General features: G+C 44.4%; 2 protein-coding genes across 3 annotated transcripts in view; both read left to right on the top strand.

The window, feature by feature from the left end:
• psma5 (proteasome 20S subunit alpha 5) overlaps positions 1–2,430 on the top strand; it is a 26,830-nt gene extending 24,400 nt beyond the window's left edge. The window contains exons 9-10 of one of the 2 annotated variants that reach the window (XM_056302057.1): positions 1,705–1,791; positions 2,017–2,430. In XM_056302057.1, the coding sequence (XP_056158032.1) occupies positions 1,705–1,791; positions 2,017–2,094 (165 nt within the window). In that variant the 3' untranslated portion in view covers positions 2,095–2,430. The remainder of the gene's footprint in view (positions 1–1,704; positions 1,792–2,016) is intronic. The other variant, XM_056302061.1, reaches the window with a different exon arrangement.
• Positions 2,431–4,213: 1,783 nt separating this feature from the next.
• LOC130106816 (sortilin-like) overlaps positions 4,214–15,000 on the top strand; it is a 33,566-nt gene continuing 22,779 nt past the window's right edge. The window contains exon 1 of the mRNA XM_056273073.1: positions 4,214–4,593. Within this exon, the coding sequence (XP_056129048.1) occupies positions 4,330–4,593 (264 nt within the window). The 5' untranslated portion in view covers positions 4,214–4,329. The remainder of the gene's footprint in view (positions 4,594–15,000) is intronic.

Raw genomic sequence — 15,000 nt, 5'->3', positions numbered from 1 at the left:
ACAGATGATATCTAGTCTTATATCACAGTATCGATATAATACCCAGCCCTACTATGTGTCACTGTAGCTGCTTTGCTTTTTTAAATGACAGTGTCTATGATTGCAGTACATTAACACACTTAAGTAGAGCTGGCTGTTTTAAGAATATTCATAAGGAAGTTGATGTTGGATAAATAATAGTTTTAAAATTAATGTAATTGTAGAAAGCATTTGGGCCATGAATTTCCTAAATTTAAAACCAAGAAAACAACGTAGGAGAGATGTGGTTGAATTCTTACCACATTAACATGTTTGGAGAAAGCTCCTGTGGAGTTGTAATGTGACTTCAGTGACAGTTTTTTTTAAACTGGTGGTTTAATGATGCTGTGAATATTAATCCAAAAGTCAGGTGGCATATAATTTAAAGCCTGGCATCCAAGAAGGCAACATGTATGTGAATCTTAAGACATTAGATTGCAGATCTTCTACCTTATTTTTCTGGGGTTTATAAATTTTCGTTTGTTTTCAGCTAGTGTATTATATAGGGTGAAACACTTGACCCTTCAATCAGCCTTTAGGTTATTTGAATTGCTTAGCAATATAGTAAGTTCTGTCCTTTTCAATCACTGACATTGTCTGAATACTGCTTTTTACATTGTGGTCAACTAGAAGTCTGGAGCACAATTTCTTATGACCTTTAACACCAAAATGACCAAAACTGTCATTTTGATGGTTTTGGATTTTCAAAGTTTAATACCTTTTGGGGGAAAAAAAGGTTTACAGACCTGCCGCTCCCTAAATGCTCCTAAAATAGCATATATTTGCATTAAAATGAGTTTTAGATCAATTGCACACAAAAAAAGTTATAAGATCTACCTAAAACGACCACGAGCCGTCAAAAAGACAGGTTGTAGTTTGTGCGTCATGTCACTATTTACGACATGTGTTGGTCGTGTAATTTTCTTCGCGAAGTTAATTGCTCTGTCCTAGAAACACGATAGCGTCCTCCAGTGCAGAGTAATAGTCTAAACTTGATTTTTGATTATTGCCAACCTGTTTGGTTATGCCGTTTCAGACGCACCGTGACTACCACCAAGGCAGTACTTACAGGCGTTAGACAGCGGTGATTTTAAATTGTTTGAAAAATAGTATTAAAGTTGTTAACATTTTAATTTTGGTGTCAGTAGTTTCTTAACAGACACACTAACATATGTAATGCATTAATATCTCAATTGAGTATTTATTTTGACGGAATATAGAGTTTAAAAACCGGCAGTCATTTTGACCACCCATGGTCGTTTTAGGGAGGAGTGAAATCCAGGTCGTTCTAGTGTTAATGGTATCTCTACGCTTTTTTGGAGTAGAAAAAAAACTATCAGTCCTAGATCAAATCTCAATATTTCTTAGAAAACATGATAATGTCTGCATTTCCTATAGTAAATCTACCGACACTGTGCTCCTGTTGGCTTGCCTCCGACATAAGGTGTGTAGTCCGATGTACTTGTATGTCCAAGTATTTTTGTCTCCAGACAAGTTATGCGTGCAAAAAAACGTGAATGATTCCGACCCCACTGATCAGGGATAGTCTGATTGATCCAACCAGTCTATCTATCTGTCTATCTATCTATATATCTCTCCTGTCGATCCTTGTAGCACAGCTGGATGTTACTCTTGAACTGTCAGTTTTACTTGTATATATCAAATCATATCTTTCTGTTTCTTCAGTCCATGACATTAAAAGATGCCATCAAGTCATCTCTCACCATCCTGAAGCAGGTGATGGAGGAGAAGCTCAACGCCACCAACATTGAGGTTCGCTGCTCTCACCTTTTAACCCCTTTCTCTGTGTGGTCTTTTAAGAGATAGTTTGAAGGCTTACCAACTTAATTAGGACTTAAGTTTTATTGGTGGAGAAGAGAAAGGCTAGTAGACAGGATATAAGTTGGTATGCTCTCTGTGCAGAGAGCATACCAGACTGTCAGGTAATGAAATGTGCTTGTTTTGTGCTTTCTGCCTTATCACCCCTCTCTCCTCCAGCTGGCCACAATAGAGCCAGGGAAGACCTTCCACATGTATTCCAAAGAGGAGCTGGAGGATGTGATCAAGGACATCTAAAGCAGAGGAGGACTTGAAGTCACTTTTTGAGGTCTAGAGTGGAAAGGGGAGTCAACGAGGGGTGAAAGGAACAACACAACACACCCACATCTTTCCAATGGCACTCTCTCCCTCTGGCTGCATTCAGAGGTCCCTGGTTTGGATAGAGGCTTCTCTTTGCATTGTGTTTATTTACTTGTTTCTCAATACTGCAGATTTCTACATTTCTGTACAGAAGTCAGATCCGTGCTTAAAACTAAGCAACAGCAACATATGGGGGGAGGGGGTAATTTTTGTTACGAATCAGTGCTGCAAATAAACTGTTATATTCTAAAGATGATTTGAATTAATGTATTCCATTGTTTTGTTTTGGTTTTTTTACATCTTACAAGGCACACTTGTATTTAGAATTCACCAGGGAATTAATATCACACTTAAGGTTCAAATTGACTTTATATGGGAATTACAGTAAATGCTTGTCAGATTGAAGCACCCCAACTTTAAAGTTGTACACCAGGCTACAGACTGACACAAATGGGGCCGAGACTTACAGATGGCCAAATCCTGTAAAGGAAAACAGCAAGATTTACTGTAATCCTGAAATGACATTTACATGGTTTTCACATTCCAGTGGGACACAGAAAAATGTTTCATGTTTGAAAAAGCATTTCCATTATGTACAATTTTCCACAAGTTACAGAATAGAATCGCTCTGTTTTTTAGGGATCTTAATATGTAGTACCCAGTCTGAAGTAGAATTTGGTAAATTCAGATCTACTGTAAAAAGTGTTGAGAGACTCTGCAAGCCCCACAGAATTCCTCAGATTGTGGGCCAAGATTATTCTACCTTGATAAAACAGTCGGTAGTGTCAAGTCCTTTGCCAAGTATCTCTCATCCCCTTGAAACAGACTTTCACCTTGTTCTTTTCTCGACCTCTGCCTGATCTATTTGCTGAGTCTTGCTTGGATGACTCGGCTTCATCTCCTGAATGAAAACCTCTTTTTGTTCTCATTTGATGTACTTTTAAAATTCTTTGTTATCCCAAGTTTATTATTTGAAGATGTTTTCACCTTTTTACGTGGTACATTATTTAGAATAATTTCATCCACCTGCTCCCAAACTTGAGAATTTCACAGCCTGCTTTAAAATCAGGATAAAATGATGTGGCCCATCATCTCCTTTTATCACTGCTGTAATCGGCGCAGGAGTAATTTGGCTCATTTCACAGTAAAATTTTTATTTCATCATTACAGGCAAGTACTCAGTTAAAAATTATATTGTGTCCAGCCCAATGCAGGGCAAATTAATAATTAACATTTATGTTCTCCAACAACCAAGAAATGACCAGTTAACACTTGCAAATGTATTGCAAATAGACCCTTCGATATCTAGCGGTAGGCCCATTTCACACTGGATGTTAAGTTCTACCAAACACATTTCTTGCGCATTACACAACTTTGAAATAAGAAATAACTTTTTACAGTAGCAGAAACATTTTCTGATTTTTATATTGGATTAGGATTGAATTGTTGAATTTTAAATGTGATTTTTAGTGAGCAAACTTTCTTTTTTAATCATAACTGAAATAAACCACCTAATATGTTTATTTGACCACTTAAATTGAGGTATATTTAGAATACTGGCGTGAAGAGTGTAAGTGGGAAAAATTAGCACTTTGTGTCTCTCTCAACCGATGGTAATTGAAAAGAGGGCATGTTTTACTCCAATGTCTACAGCCATTACTAATGTTCCCAAATCTTTTACAGCGTAGGAAAACAAAAAGCTCAGATTTGTTGCTATTTAGTCCTTGTATTAAGAGACCCGTCAATCAATTTGGGCGCGACAGCAGGCTCCAGTGTTGTGTTTTGTATTTTGGTAGCAGGGCGACCCATCGGTATGCATTTGAATTAAGGATTGTACCTTTTTGGGGGGGTGGGGGGGACAAAGCACTGGCGGCCCACATGCAATTCTCTACGGCCCACTAGTGGGCCGCGGACCGCACGTTGAAGAAACGCCGATTCTCGCCAGGGCGCCGCTTTCTCGCCGGATTCGCGCTACTTCCACTAGGGGGCAGTACCACAGTACAAATAAATCACGCGGGCTGGCTTGAGCGACCTACGGAATCCAGTGAAACTGCGGACCGATCGCCTCACAGCCAGTCAGCCGCCAAAGCGGACGAGCCGTTATGCCGAGATGCGTCCCGCGATGCTGGGGCTCGCGCGGTGAAATGCGGACGTAATTAGCGGGTCTCGGCGATGGCAAATAAGTTCGCCGGCATGGGCTCCGTCTCTCTCGTGCTCCTATGCGGGCTGCTTTCCGCAGCGCTCGGCAGGGATTTTCCAGAGGGAGAAAACTTTACCGGGGGACTGGGATCTCTGCTGAGGAGTCCGGGGACCAAACCTGCGGGCAGACCGAGTTCGGACCCGGTGGGGGTTTACAAACGGAGCGCAGAAATGAGCGGACAGTCGTGCAAGTCTCTGCTGGAGATCGAGTCGGCGCTGCAGAACAACACCCATACTGTGAGTCGGTCCGCGCAGGTGTTTTGCTCTATAACGCGCCCGCGTCCGTTCTTCGTGTGCACGTCGGGGTCGCAGCTACGGCCGCTAGAGCCGCTTTTGGGGTCGCCCCCCCCCCCAATTAAACACGACCTCCTCGTTTACTCCGGGTTTATTTGCGCGCTGCGCTCTTAAACGCGGTGCTGATGAAACCAAGCCAGGTAGACGTCTGAAAACCACAAGGTGTGGTATAAGAAATACACGTTTTAAAGGCAATTAAAAGCGGTGATTTGTTTTTAAAAGTCTTTGTTAACTCCTTTGCTGTTATATATGTAAAGAAAACAGAAGCTTGTATAACCGGTTATTTTCTTGCCCGGTGCGGGATTCGATACGAGGTGTGCTGCATCACAAGGCGACATCTCTAACCGCTCGGCTAAGTGTCTTATTAGTAGTTTACACTCGCAACTTACTGCTGCAAAAAAACAATAAATTGTGTGCAATACAAAGTTCTGAACATAATCTGGTTCAAGAAGCCTCCCCCACCCCCTTGTTAGGTCTGGACGGCCATCTGCTATCTAGGCCCTTGTTTTTCAGTCACCTAGGTCAAAGGTCGTTGCTGCCCGCGGACACGTGTTTTCTGAAAACGCGAGTCCCAGAGACTCGAAAAGCTTCCAGCGGAATAAGCAGAGAGGAATGATGCAGGATGGGTGTAACGACTGGAGAAGGCCGGGAAGGATTTACATCATTCCCGTCCCGCCGAGCAGCCAGCACAGGTTGTCTGCCTTAGGAGAAGCCACGTGATCGTTCTCCCGTCAGGTTGTAAGCAGATGGTAATGCCATTTTCGGAGCTGAACTCTGGCACTGCGGCTCTTGATGCTCGTCTCGTCTTGCTGGATGTGTGATGTAGTGTCAGCAGATGGTTTTAATCAAGCAGCCTTTAAACAAACTGCTGGTACGGTCTGAAGCATCAACTTCTCTCTCTTCAGTAACCGCCCTGAAAATTAATTTACCCCCCCCTCCCCCCAATTAACCATGTTAAGAACCTTTGTTTGTTTACTTTGTGGAACAGTCGAGCGACGCCTTCGTCTCCGTCTTCGTCTTCGGGTCATTTGACTCTTTACACCAAAACCCCAAATCTCTTGAGCAGAAATATTCCCACCTTAATCCACTTATCCCATAAGAGAGCCATAACAGAACTTGCTGTTATTTCATTCCTCGATGCAGGACATGTTTTTAGAAGCAGTACAGCCCATCCAGCCCTGATGTTTTATAATGGACTACTATTTAGAGCTCCAGCCAGAGGAATGTTCAAAAATAACAACTCAGAGTCGGACCAAAGTCTCGCAGCCCCTAGCATCGGCCTTTCTGTTGTGTGTGTGTGTGTGTGTGTGTGTGTGTGTGTGTGTGTGTGTGTGTGTGTGTGTGTGTGTGTGTGTGTGTGTGTGTGTGTGTGTGTGTGTGTGTGTGTGTGTGTGTTTAACAGCGAATGGCCATAGAAGACTAGGGTGTTACATCATTTCTGTGGCTCAACACCTGGAGTGGCCTCATGACCATGGAAATGACTCTCGAAGCTTTTACTTAACCAGGGCCCTGGCTCGTCCCGTCTCCGCCGGGCTGCGTTCCCTCATAAACATTCCCCACATCTCTCCTGAACCTGATCTGGGTGCCAGTCTGGACTTGTTCTGAGTTCCATCCTGTAATCAAAGCGGGAGGTTAGACTCAGTCGAGGCAATGTGGGCAACCAGACCACCAGTAGTACTTTGCGGCGGTGCTCCCCATGTTTCTTATTTGTTGTTTAATTCAGAGGTCATCAGGATGTCATTTTTTACATGAAACCATTCAGACTATTATGCCCAGAAGCACGAGTAGCGGTGCACGATTTATGAGGCTGTGTATTGGCACAAATCTGGAGCTACAATTTGTATCAGGATACAAGTGTCACAGTTCAGTATACTGTGATATGTTATGATACGTCTAACACTGCAGTATTTTTGCAGTATTTTGTCAAAATATCAATACCATAAAGAACACACCTCAATATGCATAAAATCGAAGTAACCGGAGCCATAGCTCGCCGCTGTTGTGATTCTGTCCAGCCCTGTTACGACAGTGCAACTGCCACCTAGTGGTCAGAGATGTAAACAACACAACGAGGTAGTACCGCTGTAGCATCTTTTTATGTGTAGTCTTAGGAATCGGGGTGGATTTCAAATTTATGCCCGATATGTCGCACTGACATCATAACGCATTAATTATGTGCCAACGGCGGTAACAGGTGCTGGTTTTCAGGCGTTGATGGGTGAAGACAAGTTGTGCTACAGCCTGCAAGGACATGAAGGCCCTTCTTATCTCCACCAGGCGGCAGCCTGGAGTAGGTGTCGCGTCGCATTAGTTTGCTTGTCTGTCCGCAGCTAGTCTCGCACACTACTCGACCTCTCAGCCTAATTTTGTTGCGTGCGCAGTTTCGAGCGTGTGATCGAGACCCTGTCGTGGTCGCGGTGATCCGAAACCTTTTGAAAAACCTTTGTTTTCGCCGTATTCACTCTCCGGTTTGCTCGACCAACGCTGCTCTGTGTCGGTTGCGAACAAGTTGGCTGTATTTTTCTTCTCTTTTGTAAATTGACGCAAGACAGGATAGCAGGATGATATTTGCCACACTGCTCGGCCACGTGCACTCCACGCACTGACTGTTTGTGTTGACGTGTATGCGCGTGCGACCGATCACGTGCGATGACGGACATACCATCAGGTTAAAAGCGGGCTGGGGGGGGGGGCTGACGGTCTACAGTTCTGAGGGACGGTAGATGCCCTGCGTTGTCTTTGATTTACCCATTTCCTTTAGCATTGTTAACACTGGCCTGACACTCCCGGCCAATCGGCTTGCCAGACCACCAGGAATTCTCCCGGTGCTCCCGACGGCCGGTCCGGGTCTAACACCAAGAGCCAAGCATGGTGAGACTTTTGTCACCAGACATAATGTAGTGTAAACTACTAATAAGACACGTTAGCCCCTAGCTAACGGCTCTGACCCTTTAGCCGAGCGGTTAGTGACGTCGCCTTGTGGTGCAGTACACCGCGTATCGAATCCCGCACCGGGCAAGAAAATAACCGGTTACAGCAATAATGTCACATTATGTAAATGTAGCGTGTTTCTCTGCGTTGGTGTGACTGACGACGCTACGACGACCAGGTAGATGCCTGTGTAAACTACCAATAAGACACGTTAGACCCTAGCTAACAGGTCTGACCCTTTAGCCGAGCGGTTAGTGATGTCGCCCTGTGGTGCAGTACACCCCGTATCGAATCCCGCACCGGGCAAGAAAATAACCGGTCACATCGGTGGCAGCGGTGGGATCCGGAAGTGCGCAGACCCTCAGAAATCTCTTCTGAGCGCGGGAAGAACAAAATGCGAGGGCGCGCTTCCGGGAGAGGGTGACGACTGTAAACTACTAATAAGACACGTTAGCCCCTAGCTAACGGGTCTGACCCTTTAGCCGAGCGGTTAGCGATGTCGCCTTATGGTGCAGCACACCCCGTATCGAATCCCGCACCGGGCAAGAAAATAACCGGTTACACCTGTATGAAAACAGGACCCAGAAGTGAATATGCAGGCCTCCTTCCGCATACAGTGCCCGCAGCCGTCTCTCCCCAAGTCCAGAACGAAACGGAACGCACCAGGCGCGAACGAAGAGCTTGTTCCACAACGGAAGAGTCCACTATATTATAACTTCCTCATAACGCCAAATATCAGCTTTGAAACGTTACGATCGGATTCTACCAACTTTATAATGACTTCCGAAATGGACTTTGACCATTATATATGTACTAGTGCGTTGTAAGAAGTTAATATGAAACCAGGAAGTCACCCACATAAACAAAACCAGTTGGTATCGTCCTTTGTGCTAGAACTTCCGCTCTGTCACCTTTCACAATAAGAGACCAGTCATTCTTACAACGCCTATCAAATTAAAGACTCAGTCCACAATCTAGCGTCACAACATCACTCTGCTGCATAAACGTGATGTAAAATTATGGCAATCCGGAAATGATGGGGTGTAGTATAATTTCACTGAATAATTTAAGTGATTATGTACAGACATACCAACCACGGGTCAAAACATTGCTGTATTTGGCTGAATTATAAAAGCCGGAAATGGTACTAAATGAAGAGCCGAAAGAGCCTGCTGTTATTGCTTAGCCGAGCCAAACGACCTGGCTCACTAAAAAGAGCTGGAATTCCCACCACTACCCGTGTGGGATTGTACCTTCTAGCTGGGGGGGGGGGGGAATCAAACGGCCACGCCCCTTTTAAGTTTCATTTCGATTGGTTGATTATGCTATCACTCGACCATACGCCTTCATTGTCTATGAATAGACTGTGCCTTCTCAGAATCACGGAGGGCCTAGCCCCAGCCAATCCGTGGCTACCATTTTGTTCTGTTTTGTTTTGGGGGTTTTTTGAGCCAACTGTGGACTGTTGATTTAGCTCGGGCAGTGACCGTATCAAAACATTATGTATTCTGGTATGAGTCTCGACAGTAAATGAGAAGTAGATCGTATTTCGCAAACCAGCAAATCAGACACTGCTGGCGTTGCCAACTAACTGAGATGGAAATAAGGAATACTGGTGGTGGGGGAGGGGTTGACCTGGGGGGGGGTTGACCTGGGGGGGTTGACCTTAGACCGAGGAGCTCCGACTGCTGTGGACCTATGACAAATATTTGATTATCACATAATGCTCACCTTATCTAAAACAACGGGTCTTCCTCTTAACCCCTGATTTACCCCTCAGTAGTAGAACTATCTAAAGATATAAAAATGCCCACATGCTCGGTTGAGAGAAGCCCCATCCATACCATAATCACAGCAAGGGATCTACGGCGGTTCCTCTGTGACTGACGGAGAAAACCCGGGTGGACTTGGCCTTGCACACGTTCTCAATCACACATCCCAGCCATTGGTGATTTCGTAAATTGGCAATGGTAAATTTTCCATTCCCTTCTGTGTTTTTGTAATCCCTTCTCTTTTTTTTTTTTTACGTTTTTTTTTTTTTTTGTAAATCTCGCACCGCTGTCAGCAGTGGCGCCCCCAGAATTTTTTTCATAGGGGGGGGGGCAAATGGGGCCACTGAAAATCTTGGGGTGGCACACCAAAACCAAAAGCCATGACTGAATTTCGGGAATTCCATGCTGCTGTTGTAGTGTACTGTATAGCAGTGTTTCTCAACCCAGTCCTCAAGGACCCCCTATCCTGCAGATCTTCATTGTAACCCTGCGTAGGTAGCCCTGCTTGTACTTACTCGACCAATCATCTCGCAGCACTTAATTATGCAAGGTGTGCAACGTCTGACAAAATTCATTGCTGATTGGTTGAATAACTACAAACAGGTACCTATTCAGGGTTGCAAAGAAAATATGCAGGATAGGGGGTCCTTGAGGACTGGGTTGAGAAACACTGCTGTATAGGCTAGTTGAAAACTCAATATGAGAGTTAAGAAAAATATACATTGTTGATTTAAATGAACAGCACCTAATGTAAGATATATCAGATAGAAGCATATTATGCATAATCAGAAGCATATTCTGCATATGCGACTCATGGCTGGGGGGGCAGCGGGGGGGGCCAGGGTTAGTATCAGGGTGGTCGTGGCCACCCCTTGTGAGCGCCACTGGCTGTCAGGCGTATCATAGCCACGCTGTCTGTCGACCAATGAGAGGCGCGTTCTCTGTTTGGGAAGGGGAACGTAACTTTCCTTCTGTCTCATACAAGTCGCCCTGTCTCCAGGGGTGGGCAGTCTTACCCAGAAAGGGCCAGTGTGGGTGAAGGTTTTTTGTTCCAACCAAGCAGTTACACACCTGTGTCTCCTAATCAAGTTCCTCAGCAAAGACTCCCCTGGTTGGTTGGTGGGATCAGGTGTGTAACTGCTTGGTTGGAACAAAAAACCTTCACCCACACCGGCCCTTGCGGGGTAAGACTGCCCGCCCCTGGAAGCTGTACTATTGCTCTCCCATAGGTTTGCTCTGAATTGATTCTCAAAAATACCGAACAACGTGCGTCCCGTATCAGGTGAATACAGAACACGTCTTTCAGTTTCCCAATACGGGATGATTCCATATTCTATGGGACAGCTGGCAATCACTGCTGATCCCAGATCAGGGGAATTGGAGGAACACTGGATGAACCAAAAACCATATCTTTATTTTCATATAATAATAATAATAATTTTATTTATGTGGCACTTTTCTAAAACAATGTTACAAAGTGCTTCACAAAAAACAAAGATAACACCAGACAAGGCCAAAAATAAGAGTAAGATCAAATAAGAGCAAAGATAAAAGCAGTATAAATAAAAACATATATCAAACACTTGTAAAAGCTTTCATAAAAAGAAAAGTTTTACGACGAGATTTAGAAGAAGCGAGAGACTTCGTTTGTCTTAGTTCAACAGGAAGCGAGTAGTGTGGGGGCTCCAACAGCAAAAGCCCCATCACCCTTCGTAACAAACCGAGACCTGGGAATATAATATAATATAATATAATAAAGAGTCGTGCATCTGACTCAGATCAGGCAGCAACATGATCAAAAGTTATTAAAACAATTTTGATAATCCAAAAAATGGGAAAGTTATAAAGGCACAACTGCCTCCAGGTTGCAGTCAAACCAGGAAGTATTGCACATTCTTCTGCTCCCTGATCTGAGTCAACCGTAGATGTGAGTCGCGCATGTGCGAGTGTAAACGGCGTACTCAGCTTTATTATATTATGAAAACAAAGACAGGGTCAGACCGAAATGGTGGCGTTACTTTTCCTGTCTCCGTCTTCTGACTACCTTCGCCGGAAGTTACAGGGAAACCGAATGTATTTCGGATCCGGGGCCGAAGGTCGCTGGCGCTGTCCGTCACTGCCTGGCGCTAGCTAGCTAGCTAAACTCTGGAGTACAACCCAACACGGTTCAATAGTTCACTTCGTCTGAAAATGGCGAGGACGCCGTCTTCCCTCTTTGGAAACACATTTAATCCTTCTTCACAGCTGCACAAAACGTTGACATAGGTCCCAATATATCACAGTTCTTAGTAATGATATTTCCTTTCACTTGCGCGGAGCTCCCAATACCGTTCGCGCCACACAACAACCACCCCTTCCTCATTCCCCCCTCCCTACCAACCAATCAGAGTCCGACCCCGGATCTCGCTCTTAAAGCGGTACACCCTTATTTACCAACAGTGGCATAGCAAACCTTATCTTTCTGAAAAGTGCAAGTTCCTATTAGACCTGGTCGCATTTGTGCGAGGCTTCGCCCAGGAGGCCGCACATCCACAGCCTGACAGGCAAAACGTTTTTATTAGGTAGATTGCTTTAGCATGAGCGTTGCAGATTTGACCCCCCCCCCCCATTTCCTGTTCCCTGACTGTATGATCAAGGACCTCTCGCGGCTGCGGTGATTCAAAACCTTTTAAAACCCTGGTTTATACCAAACTTGAGTGCTACCTCCTCAGCTGGTTTGCTGCTTAAATCCGAGCCCCGGAGAAGGGGGAGATACGCCTGGTGGAGATCTGCAGTCTACTGAGTGCACTCTCCTACTTGACGCTGTTCTCATGCTGTGGTCGCCAGCATTTCACAGGAAAGCTTTCAGGGATGAACCTGCGGAACAAATGGAAGAGCAAAGGACGTCTGAAAATGTTATGCCAAAACAAACGCTGCGTGTTTTCTCCATACACCCCTTCATTCAAACGAAAACAATAGAGTCACCCCGCTACCAAACTACCAAACACAGAATATACTCGAACCTGCGGTCATTCTCCAATCTGTTGTCAGGCCTCCGATACAAGGATTGGTAGCGATGATGATAATCTGAGTTTCTAAAGTTTGCTGCTGCTGTGAAAAATGTCTCAACATCGATAATGTTTGTTGGCGTTGGGGTAAAACAGGCCCTTATCATCAATTACGATGATTTTAAAAAATACACAAAAATCTTACTTTCAGTTTGTAACTCATGCTCTTCAATTATGTATCTCAATATCCCTCAGTTTTATATGGGCAAATAAATCACAGACTGTGGCTTTAAATTGGAGTATTTGTGCTCATCTCCTTCGGCGGATGTAGTTAAAAACAGTGTAGTGTTTAGTGGTAAATCGGGGCAGGTAAAGCAGCATTTATTTTAGATGTTTGCATCTCTGCCAAGTAACACAGTCACAGGATAATAACAGGTGACCTCCACCGGTCATCACTAAGACATGTGGCGGTATTGCCGTTAGCCGTACCAACATGTACTCTGGCTCTGCCCAGTGACAGAAGCTAAGCAGGTCTGGGCTTGGCTAGTGCTTGGATGGAAGACCTCTTGGGGAAACTGAGTTGCTGCTGGAAGTGGTGTTGGTGAGCCAGTAGGAGGCAGTCTTTCCTCTGGTCCTAATTTAAAGGGGGGAAAAACAACACTGCAGTGATGGGGACACTGTGCTGTAGAAAATGCCATCTTTCGGGTGAGACGTTAAATTGAGGTCCTGACTTACTGTGGTCTTTAAAGATCCCATGGCGCTTATCGCAAAGAGGAGGGGGTTTCCCCGATGTCTTGGCAAAATTCCCAACCTGGCTCTCCATCTGGCCACCTAATCATCCCCCCATGTAATTGGCTCAATGATCCCTCCCTCTCCACCTCAAGCTGATGTGTGGTGAGCGTTCTGGTGCAAAATGGCTGCCGTGCATCACCTGGATGGGGGCTATACATTGGTAGTGGTTGAGTTGAGTTTCCCCCCTTCTCTGTGAAGCGCTTTGGGTGTCTAGATAAACCGCTATATAAATGTAATCTATTATTATTGCAGTGAAGGGAAAAATATCAGTGCCAGTATCAATACTGGCCATGGAAATGATCAAGTGTCCTTGCAAAAATGTCAACATCGCGCATCCTTAAGTATGACTGTAAGAACTGTTCTTCCTACTTAGTGACGAGTAACTCTTCAACCCACATTCACACCTCCCTCCTCTCATGTCTGTGAGAGGAGGGAGGTGTGAAGTGTGAGGTGTCTATCTAGCTAGCTAGCTAGCTAGCTAGCTATCTAATCTTCTTTCAGCCTTCATAGCTGACACAGGTTCTATTTTGTCCTCCCACAAGGGCTTTGTCCCTTTCTTTCACTGTGTGCTTTTCATCTGACTTACTGTGTGGTGTACAAACGTGCTTAGTGTTTTCTCTCCTGCCTCCATCCATCCATCCCATCCCCCCCCCCCCCCCCCCGTCTGGCCACATTGTACAGAAAAAACATGCATGCCCTGTTCTCAGTGTGAAGCTTGGCGTGGGATGCAGCCAGCTGCTGAGCATTAAGCTAGCTAGCAGAGTGATGTTCCACATGGTGTTTGTGTGTAGGGGAGGTTGGAGAGAGAGAGGGAGAGAGAGAGAGAGAGAGAGAGAGAGAGAGAGAGAGAGAGAGAGAGAGAGAGAGAGAGAGAGAGAGAGAGAGAGAGAGAGAGAGAGAGAGAGAGAGAGAGAGAGAGAGAGGTAAAATTTCGATAGATAGCGAGACTCCCTAGCTAAGCAAAAGAAATGAAAAAGGAGTGTTTAATGCTTATGATGTACCTTTTCAGTACCACTTTACAGTAAGCCATACCTTATTTATAAAAGTTTTATAATTGGCGACTAATTTACTCATTAATGGTCAATAACTCATTTGATAATGCGTCACAAATCAGTAGTTAAGATGTTATCGAGCGTTCATAGAAATATTTTTTTGGGTGGCCGTGTTGACAACTCCATAGATGTTCTCTAAGAAACCATGTGATGAGATGGCTGAACCTCTAACGCTACCTTACCTTAACCTTAACTTAATGACTACCTTACCTTAACCTTAACTTAATGACTACCTTACCTTAACCCTAAACTTAACGACCACCTTACCTTAACCCCTAAACGTAATGAGTACCTTACCTTAATTACTACCTTACTTTAGCTCTTATCTTAATGACTACCTTACCTTAGCCCTTAACTTAACCGCTATCATACCTGAACCTTAAGTCAAGTCAAGTCAATTTTATATGTCTAGCCAATATCACAAATTACAAATTTGCCTCAGTGGGCTTTACAGCAACACAACATCTTAACAACTTAACGACTTACCTTACCTTAACCCTAAACTTAATAATTACCTTACCTTAACCTTAACTTAAATGCCATCGTACCTTAACCTTAACTTCATGGCTACCTTACCTTTACCCTAAACTTAACCGATATCGTACCTTAACCTTAATTCATGCCCTATACTGTAACTGCAGCTGCTAGCATCACTGCACAAAACGTTTTTGCGTTGCGTGACGTTTTCATGTCGTGTTATTTGCACGACTTGCTGAGAACGTGAAGGCCGAAAGGTCTTGTTTTATAATGCATCATAACATCCTTTTAATAATTCAAAACACATTAATAAATGGGTTATTAATATATATATATATA

This window comes from Lampris incognitus, chromosome 2 (genome assembly GCF_029633865.1).
Source record: "Lampris incognitus isolate fLamInc1 chromosome 2, fLamInc1.hap2, whole genome shotgun sequence".
Classification (NCBI taxonomy): Eukaryota; Metazoa; Chordata; class Actinopteri; order Lampriformes; family Lampridae; genus Lampris; species Lampris incognitus.
This window is presented reverse-complemented; position numbering and strand designations above follow the sequence as displayed.